A 13,054-nucleotide genomic window follows, 5' to 3' on the forward strand; every position below is an offset into this window, starting at 1 on the left:
AAAAAAATTAGTATCACATAAGCCAAAGCGTCTGCTCTCAGACATCTGTAACAAGATGAGAATTACAAAAAATTAGCACTGCTAATGTAGGTATTACTTCTGAAAAATTAAGTCATAGTAACTATCAAATTTAATGAGATTCAACTTCCAGACACACATTTCATACAGAGAAGGAAAAATATGAAGCAGCACACAAATGCAAATGAGGAAAGTTTTACAAGAGATGAAACATGTCAAGGGACGAAAAAGATTTAGGAAGACCATTCAATGAAAAACACAGTCAGACGAGAGTAATTATTGCTCACAACTCTCAAAGATGCTTATGTGAATTTATAGGAAGAAAGTTCCACTTGTGCTGAAGTACACGGTAAATTTTGTAGAGCTCCTGCAAAACTTTCCGCTCTTTGCCATGCATTAGTGCAAAGCTGCCCCAACACTGCGAAGCTGAATCATTCCATTAGCTATCCTGAACACACACACATTGAAGCATAAGCATGCACACATACAGTGCCATTTGTTAAAAAAGAAATAGCGTGGGATTCTTTTTATTTGTGATGACTAGTGAAAACAGATATCAGCTCTTTATGACATGTGCATGCTGTGTAACTGACTTTATATTACTTAAGATGACAATTTATCACATCAGTTTGGATGGGCAATGAATGCAAAGCACTTTTAGTTTTTATTGCACTCCAGCATGTTAACTGTCAACAACTAATTGCAGTTAAAAATGTTTAGACCTGTGCCTGATCTTATACATAATTTAGTAGGTTACTTTAAAACACAATTAAATAATGAATAAAAAATTAAAACTAATGTCAAACATCATCAGATTTAATGCTGGTGTTTTGTTTTTTTCTTTTCATTCTTTCTTGTAAACAGTAAGTGATTATTATCAGTATTTTACACACAATCCGGAAAGAGTGTAATAATAGCTTCAAAAATGTTGCTCCAATTTATATCTACAGTTGCCATTTAAAACAGCATGCCTCCAGTGAATAAAATACAGGTCTGTTTCCTTAGAACAACATATAAAACCTTATATTTCCTGTTACGGCTTCATTCCATTATATATGTGACAATCAAGAGAAAGATGCATTGTGTTGTTTGGAATATTATTTGGTGCAATTCACTATATTATTATTATTATTATTATTATTACTATTATTATTATGTAAGTGTAATATTCTTCAAAAATGAAAACACTGGAGATCATTGAAAATGCTGCTCAGTTAGTAAACATATTTCTTTCAGCAACATGTTAAGTTAGAAATGATTTTAAGCAAAAGCTACTGAAATTAAAGTTTAGCATTACAGTTATAAAACAGTAAACAAAACTTGAATGCAGACTTACTCTGGCCTGCGCAGGCAGGATGTACCCACGCTCTAGGGCCTTTGTGAAATCAATAGATTTTCCTGTTGTCGTCTCAAGCAATCGTCCAGCATCTTGATCAACAAGACCTTCTGGACCAACTGCCTCAGACAAAGTCAATATGCGCCCTGTAGATGCATCTTTCACCACTGTTGTTGACGGATCTATAAGATTAGATGCTAGAGATTCACGAAGAGTTAAGCGCCGCCGCTCTGTTACACCACCTGCAGCACAGAATGGATCACGGAAGCCTCCTGTAGTTGGATTGTACAATGAGAAAGTTATAGCTTCAATCAGACATAGTGCACGACTTGGTGTTGTCAACAACCCTGTATCTAAAGCAGCAGCTAAGGTGTAAAGACGAGATGTTTCAGAGTCGAGGACACTGCTCTTCTCTGAATCAATTAACCCTTTGCGGAATGCTTCTGACAAACGAACAAGTCTTTTCTTCAACTTGTCTTTCACAAGAGCTGAATCAGGATCTATTAAGCCCAATGTAACTGCCTCTTTTAGTGTTAGAACTTCATGTGATTGTGGATCAGTAAAACGACCTGTTGATATGTCCAAATGACCCCCTTCTACAGCTGCATCAAAAGTCAGTGGTTCCCTTAAAAACACAACAGTTCCCTGTTCAAATATAATGCACAGCGATTTCACTTTGCCTGTCTGTGGATCAAATGCTGCACGCCGATTCATGTCAATCAGCCCATCTGTTATAGCCTTCTTTAGAGTGCGGAAGCGTCCAGTCTGAGGGTCTTTAATAACAGCAGATTCAGGATCAATCAATTCATTGCGTATTGCTTCTTCCAAGGTGCACTCATGTGACGTCCTGGGGTCCTTAAATGTACCACGCTGGAAGTCAATTGATCCACGCCTTACAGCTTGCTGAAATGTTATTGGACGATCTACAGTCAAAAGCAGCCCCCTTTCAAAAGCAACATCAATAGTGTAAGACCGCTTTGTTTTCGGATCTGCCACACGGCCTCTCAAAACATCTATAGAACCATCTTCAATAGCTGAGTTGACACTCTTAAGCTTGTTACTAACAGGATCCTTCATTGCTGTAGTGTTTGGATCTAAAAGACCATGTAATAGTGCCTGTGACAAGTCCAAATTATCATTAACTTGTGGGTCAACGAAACAACCTGCCTCTGGTCGGTAAAGGCCATACTTTACGGCCTCTTCAATTGATAGTGGCCTGCGAGAAGTAACAATAAGGCCTTTCTCTTTTGCTTCTTTCAATGACAGAGTCTTCTTTGATTCAGGGATCTTGTAGAGACCCTTTTCATCATCAATTAACCCATTCAGAATAGCTTCTTCAAGTTTCATATATTTACCAGTCTTAGAGTGCTTCACAATTGAGATAATTGGATTAATCAGTTCTTCTTTGCAAGCATCACTTAAAGTCAGCTTCCTACCAGTAGATGGATGAACAAAACGACCAGTGGCCGAATCGTACAGACCCATTGCAATTGCTTCATACAACCCAAATGCTGCACTCTCAATGTCCACAATAAGACCCAGTTCCATAGCTTGTGAAAGTGGGATTGTGCAGTCAGATCCTGGTTCACGAAAAACACCTGCCCTTCTGTCTATTATACCAGCTCTGCAAGTCTCTACCAGTGACAATAGGCGTTCAGAGCGACGGTCCCAATAGCACGGTAACTGAGGATTGATAATTGACCGCCGTATAGCTTCGTGCAATGTCACTTTACGACCCGTATTTGGATCTGTTAGCTTACCACTCGCCTCATCATACAAGCCCTGATGAATAGCTCTCTGTACTGATACAGCTGCTTTACTATCCACCAACAGACCAGTAGCAAATGCCTCTGATATTGGTACACTGATGTCACCTCGAGTAAAGTCTTTCACTTTTGCTGTCTGTCCATCAACAAATCCTGATTTTATAGCTTCTGCAAGGGACAGTTTCTTCCAAAACCCACTTCTTGTATCCTTCACATGAACTGAATCCGAGTCTATGAGGTTGTTCTCAACAGCATAGGCCAATGTGACACATTCTCCTGTGCTAGGATCGAGAAACAGCCCTGTTTCCTCATCGAAGATTCCTTTGACTAAAGCTTCACTTAGTGTTAAAGGCGGGTGAGCCTCTATCAGCAGGCCTTGTTCAAAAGCTTCTTGGAAGTCCAGCTTTCCATCTCTGCCTTTGAGAGCACCAGCTTTTGCATCCACAACACCTGAAATTTGAAGCAGACACATTAGGAAATTTGTATGATTTTTTTGATAGGTTTTTCCTAACAGGTTAAAGTTACATTGTAATTGTATAAGTAAAAAGTGAATGCCCATTTTCTTGTTATAAAAAATCTATACTATAGCAATTTTACACAAAAAAATTCAATCAGCAACCTGTGCTCTCCTTTTTAACTCCAATGCAGTTCCATAGAACAATCAATTTGAGGTTAACATGTACCTGCATCGCTATTTGATGTAATACGAGCATTACAAATATGAACAGATGCATCGAACGTAAAGCAAATAAATATAATGGAAACTAAGGATCAAAATCATAAAACACTAGTTATAATAAGACTACAATTGCCACTCACCTATGTTATGTTTCTGCCATTGTAAAAACAGTCAACAAATATTTACCATTATTTGAATATTACAAAAATCAAATTGGAAATTATGTTGTTCTCTGGCAAGAGAGCTGTCTGTTCAAGGTTCTTGTAACAGATGAGTTATCACTGGATTTTTATTTCAGCAGAAAAAAAATTATTTCATTTTGTATCTTTGACAGGTGTTAAGTAAATTCTTTTCTCTACTGCACTTCTTTGGTTCAGAAGATATAAATATGAAAGAACAATTTGATATAATCAGGACCAAAGAGACAGAAAAATTAAGTTTTTCACCTTCCTTTAACCAAAGCATTTGGCAGTTGGCCTCATTTTGTTACAGTGGTCATAGTACAAAACTCCCAAGATTATTAGAAATATATTGTTGTTAACCTGGTCAAAGACTGCAATTAATTTATTGATGAGTCAGCAAAGATAATCTATTAACACCGTATGTATAAAACATTTAATTTGCATTTGTGTTAGAACTGCTAGCGTATAAGAAAGAAAATGTCACTCATTTTGAAACAATTCATTTGCAGATTTAAAATAAAATTCAAGTAATAGTAATAGTAATAGTAGTAGTAGTAGTAGTAGGAGGAGGAGGAGGAGGGGGGGGGAGGGGGGGAGGGGGGAGCAGCAGCTATTCACACAGCACTTCACAGCACAAACACATTCTTACCTTCTTCAACAGCACTTGCAAATGTGACTACCTTTCCTGAATCTGTTCGAACAAGAGTTGAAGCAGGGTCTATAATACCTTTGTAAATAGCTCTATCAGTGGGCAACTTCTCATGGGTCTCTGGAGTTGTAAATCGACCAGATTTAGGATCATAAAAGCCCTGCACAGAAAAAGAAACTAAGTAACATATTTCATGTGCATATGCAGTGGATTTAAAATACTCATATTGTATACACAAAAATGCATAAAACAATTTATCTTCCTTACACAAAACCATTAAAATTTTCTCAAATTTTCACAATCAACAGAGTATACCACCTGCACATTTAATTTAAAACTTCAGTATTGCTTTACACCATAGCTCCCATCTCAAATTAAGACAAAATCAAAATTACTATTCTGTCATACATTACATTCTCACTTTCAGTAATCGTATGCAGTGATCGTGCTTAATCTTCAGCAAAGCTCACATCATGCCTTGTTGGTAGCAGGTGACTGAAGTTAAATATACACACGAATAACAAACCTCTAATATAATCAAGAATGTAATTACCATAAGTGTAAACACAATCTGGCTACACTACATAAGAATGAGATTTACATATTTGAATAAACTGGATAAAATTTGGAATAATCTGTGAACATTCTTGAGATCCTGCATGGCAGCAGAAGCAACAGCACCATGACTACCACCACCAACACACAAATAGCTTTACGCCTGTTACTTCACTTAATTACATATAGATTTTTCTTAACGCTAAACCATGTCTGGCTGTATTCTTTCCAATAATAGAAACTTTTGCACATTCTTTTAGATAACTCTACAACTCAGGGAAATTTTGTCACTTCCAACAAGAACAACAGAACAGTTAAATCTCAAATTATTGGACAAAAATAAATTAATACATCTTGTGATGTATTACGTTTGGTAGGTTTGGAATTTTTAATATACGACTATTCTTATTGAGTTAGCAAATATTCTGTGTAATTCTGATTAAGATTTGATAATTACGAGTTTATTAGAAACAGTATGAGAGATGAGCAGGTCACAAATATTGCTTGAAAGAGAAGATATGCAGCGGTGTTACCACAGACATTCAAACCTGCTCAGTAAACTGAGTCGCTGCCCAGACTACTTTAAAATCATGATGGCCAGGGGTGGCAAAGGTGACAAGGCGAATATTCAATGGTGGTACAAATCACACTGCTGAAGCACCTACTTGCCGTGATTGTCCGTTTAAAATTTTAGAAAGCATTTTGTAAATGGAGCAAAGCAGCAATCAGTATAAAATGCTAAAAATTAGTAAAAACAATCTCGATCACATTTTCAGATTTTTATTAGTTAGCAACTGGTTTCAGTCCTTTCCTCAAACCATCTTCAGCCCTTTCCCCACCGTTATGACTGCTGGTGACAGCAGACAGAGTGAGACCTGTGGAAGTGAGGATGACCTCAGTGACATTCTCACTTCTCCATCTGCCGCCACCAGCAGCCGTAATGGCGGAGAAAAGCCTGAAGATAGTCTGAAGTAGGCTGAAACCGGTTGCTAATGAAAACAAATCTGAAAATATGATCAAAACTGTTTTTATTGATTTTTCCAACTATCAATAATTGTAAAAATATAAGCTTAGTAGATTCAACTAATAATTTATCTGTATGCATTGTATCATAGGCCAACATGTCATGTGACCATATCAAATGAAAACTCAACAATAATGCGATTCTATAACATTTCTGTTGACAGATAACCTAATTTCAAAGTGAAAAATATTACAAGATATCTGAAAGATACAGGTTTGAAACAGAGAGACAGGGAAGGTAGTTACCTTGAATACGGCCTCCGGCAATGAAAATTTTCTCTTTGCGGGAATGATAAGCCCTCGCTCCAGAGCATCATAGAAATGCATTTCAGCTCCACTGGTTGGATCTGTTGCTGTGCCAGCTTTAGGATCTACGATACCAGCACAAACTGCTTCTCGTAGACTGATGATGTCCCCTGAGCGTGGGTCCTTAACAGCCAGAGTATCACTGCTTATATCCCCACGTCGCAATGCCTCTTCCAGAGTTATACGTTCACCATCTAATAACAGGAGACCAGATTGTGGTTCATAACAGCCTTGTGCCAGAGCTTCAGGAAGGGACCACGGCCTTCTTGTGCTCAATAGTAGACCTTTGCTAAGTGCAACATCCAGAGTTACACCTGGAGCAGGCCGTGTCAGCATCCCACGCCGAGCATCTAGCAGTCCTATCACCATTGCATCTCTTACTGGCACAAGTCGATCCGACACACTGTCCTTCACTCTTACTGATGACACATCAATCAGACCACTGTCTATTGCATCTTGTAGTGTTACATCTTCCCCAATAGCAGGATCTTCTATGAGTCCAGTGCGAGGTGAATAGTACTCTTCAGAAATAGCGTCAATCAGTGACAGCGTGATTTTGTTTGTTACAATCAGACCTTTACTTAGAGCTTCATCTAAAGTCAGTAATTTGCCTGTAAACGTGTCACGCATTTTACCCACCTTGGGATTCAGAAGCTTCGTTGCTAAAGCATCGTCCAGTGAGATTAAACTGTCAGCTCTAGTGTCCTTGCACTCTGTAATGAAAGCATCAACCATTCCACGTTTCACAGCTTCTTCAACATCTATATTCTGGTTTGTAAGAGGTTCTTTTATTAAGCCAGTAGTGGGATTGTAATAACCTTTACGAATCACAGCTTCTAGAGAAATTGGTTTTCTGTGACCTGCTATAACATACCCTTTAAGGAATGCCACTTTGAATTCTATTTCGGTTCTTGTATCTACGTTTACTATGACTCCCCTATTAAGATCAACAATGCCAACTTCAATCGCTTCTGATAATGGTATTATATCATCAGTTTCTGGATTGCGAATATTCACAGACTCCGGATCCAAAACTCCCATTTTTATAGCATCAACAAAGCTAAACTTTTGTCCTGTTTTTGGATCCTCTATGTCACCTGTCTGGGGATCATAATGTCCATCTTGCACAGCTTCCTGAAGTGTTATAGTTGGTTTCATTTTCTTTGAAAGAGATTCAGATGTGTGTGGCTTCTCAATAATCCACCCTAATTTGACAACTTCAGAAAATGGTACTTTTCTTCCTGTCCCAGGATCCACCATGTGACCCGTATGACGGTCAATGACGGGAACCTCTAGTGCCTCACGGAGTGTGACATATGCATTTGGCTTCTTGCTCAATAAATCTCTGACAAGGACTAGATCTGGACTGAGCACATCACACTGATAAACCAGATCATCAAATCTAATTACTTCTCCTGTAGCAGGGCTTACAAATGACTCCAGTGCCACATTGTAAGCACCAACATTTAATAGTTTCTCAGGAGTCAAATAGCGAACAACAGTCACCTTATATTGCTTCTTTTCATCTACAAGATTAACATGGGTCTTGCTTAACACTTCAATTTTACTATCCTGTGAAATGACATTATTCAATAGTGCTTCATGCACTGTGTATAACCTACTGTCATTAGGCACCAGAATATTCACTACACACTTGTTGGGATCTATGAGGCCATCTGCCACTGCTTTACTGATGGAAACCACAGGCAACTTTGTTTTACTTTCAATTTTAATTTCTGGTGGCTGTTTGTTTCTCTCTGTTAATACACCTCTAGTTGGTGTTATTAGTTTTTCCGGCTGGGTTGGTGTGTCTAATTGTTTCTGCTTGTCCAGTGGTGAAACTAAAGGTGCTTCTGTCCCTTCCTCTGTTAATTTTGCTGCAGATGGAGATTGCTTATCACCACCAATCAATGATATCTTTCCCTTCTCAGATTTCACAGGACTTTTTTGTTGCTCACCAGACTGTACTGTGCTTTCCCCGGGGGTGATCTCTCCTCCTTGTACTTTCATGCGATTACTCTTCACGTCTGACATAACAGCGCCCCTTGCATTTTCATCATCTGTTGTTTTCTCTAGTTTCTCTTTGACAGCTCCTACCACTGCCATTCCTGCTAAAACAGGAGCACCAAGTACTGCCAAAAGTCCCATTTTAGCTGCTTGCTTCACTGAAATCTTTGAGCCCGTTTCTGGTTCTTTTACAAACTGACCCGTCTTAGGGTCTAGCAATCCTTCTCTTAGAGCTTCCTTTACAGTGACAGGTTTTGAACGAACCACATCATACACAACTGAATCCTTGTCAATAAGGCCAGCATTCACAGCTTCCTCAAATGAGTACGCTTTTGTTGGTGAATCTGGATCTCTGAAACAACCTGCAGCTTCATCATACAGTTTCTCCGAAGCTTCCAATACATTAAGCTTTTTAGTTCTTTTATCACCACCATCGACACTGTCAGGCACAGCTTCAATCAATCCATCACGAATTGCATCAGCTATGGGCATTATACGCCCCGACTCTGGATCTGTGTATGTGCCAGCACTTAGATCAATGAGTCCACGTGCGATGGCATCTCCAAAAGATACCTTAATTTCACGTGTTGTGAATTGCTGTTTCACCTCGGACTCATCACGAACTATGCCACGGCGTTTTGCTTCCTCTAGTGTCATAACTTCACCTGTCAAGGAATTCTTTACTTCTGATGGGCTAAGTAGTGTATACCCCTGGAGGAGTTCAATTGTCTTTGTTGTTATTGTGTGATAGGAAGTTACAGTTTCTGTAACTGCAGTTAAACTACCTGGAGAGGGAAAAAAATCATTGTAATGAAACAGAAACATGAAAATTAAAATCTCAAAACACAATTGAAAAGCAGTTAAATAACCTGTTGCTGAAGGTTCAAATGTCAGTGCATGCTGACCGGGTTTAACAATGAGTAGGCCATTCTCAACAGCCTCTGTAATTGGGACTTGCTCACCAGTCTGTGGGTGCTTCATTGTACCTCGCTCTGCATCAATTAGGCCCCTTTCGAGGGCCACCCCCACATCCACACTTAATGGTGACGCAGGGTATGGAAGAGCCATAATGAAATCTGAACTAATGGCCTGTTCCAGAGGTTGTCTGTCACCTGTTACAGGGTGTCGAATTTCCTTCCTACAAATAAAAATAAATGCATATCAACCTTTTTCCTCATAATGTAACACGTTGTGCACACCAAAATCTTCGAACAGATATTTTGTAAAATTATTAACATTTAATCCTTCCTGGCTTGCTCCTGACTGAGATTAAAAAAATCGTGCATGATTTAAGGCAAAACGATATCAAAGTTCAACAGCAAAGGAATCATAAGAAACCTAGGTACTATCTCCTTAACTTCACAAGTTGGTTCTCCTTTAAGCACGTCTATACATGGAGAAAAAAAAGAGGAAGTAACTAGATTTCTAGGTCATCACACTGCAAGAGCTCAACACAAACATGCATGAAGTGTGCGTTCTTTCTAATTCCAGACAAAAAATTTTGCAAAATTTACACTGATCTACTCATAAAAGCACTACAGCAAGTCTTCACTGTTGCATATTTCTATTTGTCACACAATAATCATTTGAGTCAGTCCAACATATTTATTTCCTTTCAAGTAAACTTTTGCCCAAACAAATTTGGCAGAGAACAACTAATACACTATGCCAACTGAAACAATTTCTTTTCAAACAAATAAAAGGAATGTGAGCTGAATACCTCTGAACATCAACAAGTCCACGCCTCAGAGCCACAGGGAATGTCATTCCTGCTGGTGGAAGTGACTGGGCACCTGGTGGAGGTGCTTTACCTTTTCGACTCGGGAAAAGCTTCGCATCCTGTGAAGCTGTCACAATACTAACTGGGCCATCAAATGTCTGTACTAGACACTTTTCATCATCAATGACTCCCTGAGTGAAAAAAAAAACACCATCAGCAATGTTATTAAGTATTGGTCACATGAGCAGCCAATTAGATCTTCACTTTACATTCAATAGCTATTTCTGATCAATCTTCACGAGTGATTCTTCACTGAAGATAATAAACTACTATGCTATTAAAACTACATTATGTTTTATACACACCTCAGCAACTGCCTCCTCAAGAGTGATCTTCTTATTTGTGTGTGGAACAACAATGGGAGAGAACTGGTCAACTATTTCACACAACATAGCTTCTTTCAAAGTTAGGTATGCTCCAGTTTCTGGATGAACAACCTTGTTTGTCCTAGGATCAACCAGACCCTGATGCACAAGTTCAGGTAGTGAGAGACTGCGAGCAACTGGGACGAGTATGCGGCCCCCTGGGCTCGATGGGTCTAAAACTCCTCTGTGAAGTGCCTCACGCACTGTCAAAACATCTCCACGTTGTGGGTCCACCACTGCACCATGATCTCCATTCACACGCCCTAGCACCACAGCTTCAGATAATGACAGAGACTCTCCCTGCATAAAGTGAAAAAAATAATTAATGTAATAACCACTTCCAGCAGAAAACAAAAGTATCATAATGGTACAGTATAATGATTATTTTCTTACTGAATTTCAAAAAATAGCTACAAAACTAGGAAGAGGTGGTGTAAAAAGCTAAAAGGGATACTTTTCTGCAGAATAGGGATGCACAGCTTGCAGCCTGTAGGCTTCCTCATTCTTGTAAATTGACAAAAATTGACCAAGACATCAGAGCAATTGTTGAATCAATTGAGATTCCTCTTCCAAATTAAATTGTGTACATAATGTTTCTATAAAACTACATTTTTGTGATGATATTTGCTAAATACAATGAATATTTGTGAAACAAATGATGCAAGCAGTTTTCCTTGTGGGCCTTGTAATGACAGTGAGAAGTTTGTGGCCCATGGTACTATCAATTCTGTACACCCCCCTGATGTAGAACAAAACGGTTTACACTCATTTACACATGCAGAGTGAACATAAAGTATTGTACACAGGAAGTGGCAAACTCTGAGGGAGCTAATAATTTTGACTACAGGAATCACTGCCATCTAGTAAGTACTTTCTCTCCATATGAATCACTGCCATCTAATAAGTACTTTCTCTCCATATGAATCTTATTTGTTCTTCACTACAAGCTTGAGTAAGGAACAGATATTCAAAACAGATTCCTAAATGCAATTTGTCTTACACATTAGGCTGCTTTAAATCAAACATTTTATTTAACAAAGTGATAAATCTTTACAAAATATGCTGCTCACTTCAATCACTTTCACTGGGCAGCATTTTAAAGCTACAAATATGATTCATCATAATGGAAATAAATTTTACATAACTCAAATTTTATAATTCTTTAGTTATGCATTCACAGTAAATACAGTCTGCTGCAGGACTGACTAAATTCATGTAAACATACCTGTTCACCAACATAAGTTTCTGGGCGATCGAGCACATCGGCTGTCTCCCTGTCAATAATGCCAGCTGCAGCAGCCTCACGAGGCCGTAGTACTTTCTTGCGCATCTTTTGCAAAACAACAGGCCTAGCTTCACGATCTGGAGAGCAAGAAAAAGAACGGGCACGCCCAATTGCTACTCGGTATTTGGGTTCTGTAGTGACACGGCCACGTGTTCGTTCTCCTTCCGAGGGTCGATCGTCATCTTCTTCGTCCAATGAAATGCTTGTTGAGCCCAGAATCTGCAATATTGCAAAGGAAAGTGTGGCAATTAGTATCAGTTTTTGGAAACTGCTAAACTGCAATTACTGTAAACATACAGCAGCAAGTAATGTGATACACAAATATTAGTACCTTTCAAAATTTTCTTGATCACTGGCCTCCCTAGTAGTTTTTCTCTGGTCACTGCTAACTTTACAGACTTAACAACAATACCGTATACAACCATTACATAGTTAGATTTTGAAAACAGATACAAAATTAGTAATAGTAAGCATCATTTTCTTTGGAAGGGGGTGAGGGGAAGGAGTAGCAGTAACAGTTGAAGTAGAAGTAGAAGTAGTAGCAGCAGCAGCAGCAGCAGCAGCAGCATCAGGAGTGTTAGGGCTGATGATGACTACACTGTCAATGCCTCTATACTAGTTAGTAATATTGCTATTGCTACTCACTGTAAAGATGACATGCCGAGTTGCAGAGAGGCACAACGAAAAGACTGCTACACATTTAGGTTTCGGTCAAAGCCTTCTTCAGGAAAACCACACACACACACACACACACACACACACACACACACACAGAGATTATATATATATATATATATATATATATATATATATATATATATATATATATATATATATATATATATATATATATATATATATATATATATAATGGAAGGAAACATTCCACGTGGGAAAAATTATATATAAAAACAAAGATGAGGTGACTTACCGAACAAAAGCGCTGGCAGGTCGATAGACACACAAACAAACACAAACATACACACAAAATTCAAGCTTTCGCAACAAACTGTTGCCTCATCAGGAAAGAGGGAAGGAGAGGGGAAGACGAAAGGAAGTGGGTTTTAAGGGAGAGGGTAAGGAGTCATTCAAATCCCGGGAGC

The 13,054-nt window shown here is 38.7% G+C and overlaps 1 protein-coding gene across 1 annotated transcript in view; it reads right to left on the reverse strand.

Moving 5' to 3' along the window:
• Positions 1-13,054, reverse strand: part of LOC124803383 — a 514,737-nt gene that overhangs the window by 186,987 nt on the left and 314,696 nt on the right. The window contains 7 exon segments of the mRNA XM_047264568.1: positions 1,355-3,570; positions 4,631-4,790; positions 6,455-9,306; positions 9,391-9,659; positions 10,242-10,432; positions 10,607-10,966; positions 11,892-12,170. Coding sequence (XP_047120524.1) covers positions 1,355-3,570; positions 4,631-4,790; positions 6,455-9,306; positions 9,391-9,659; positions 10,242-10,432; positions 10,607-10,966; positions 11,892-12,170 — 6,327 coding nt within the window.

This window comes from Schistocerca piceifrons, chromosome 6, assembly GCF_021461385.2.
Source record: "Schistocerca piceifrons isolate TAMUIC-IGC-003096 chromosome 6, iqSchPice1.1, whole genome shotgun sequence".
Lineage (NCBI taxonomy): Eukaryota > Metazoa > Arthropoda > Insecta > Orthoptera > Acrididae > Schistocerca > Schistocerca piceifrons.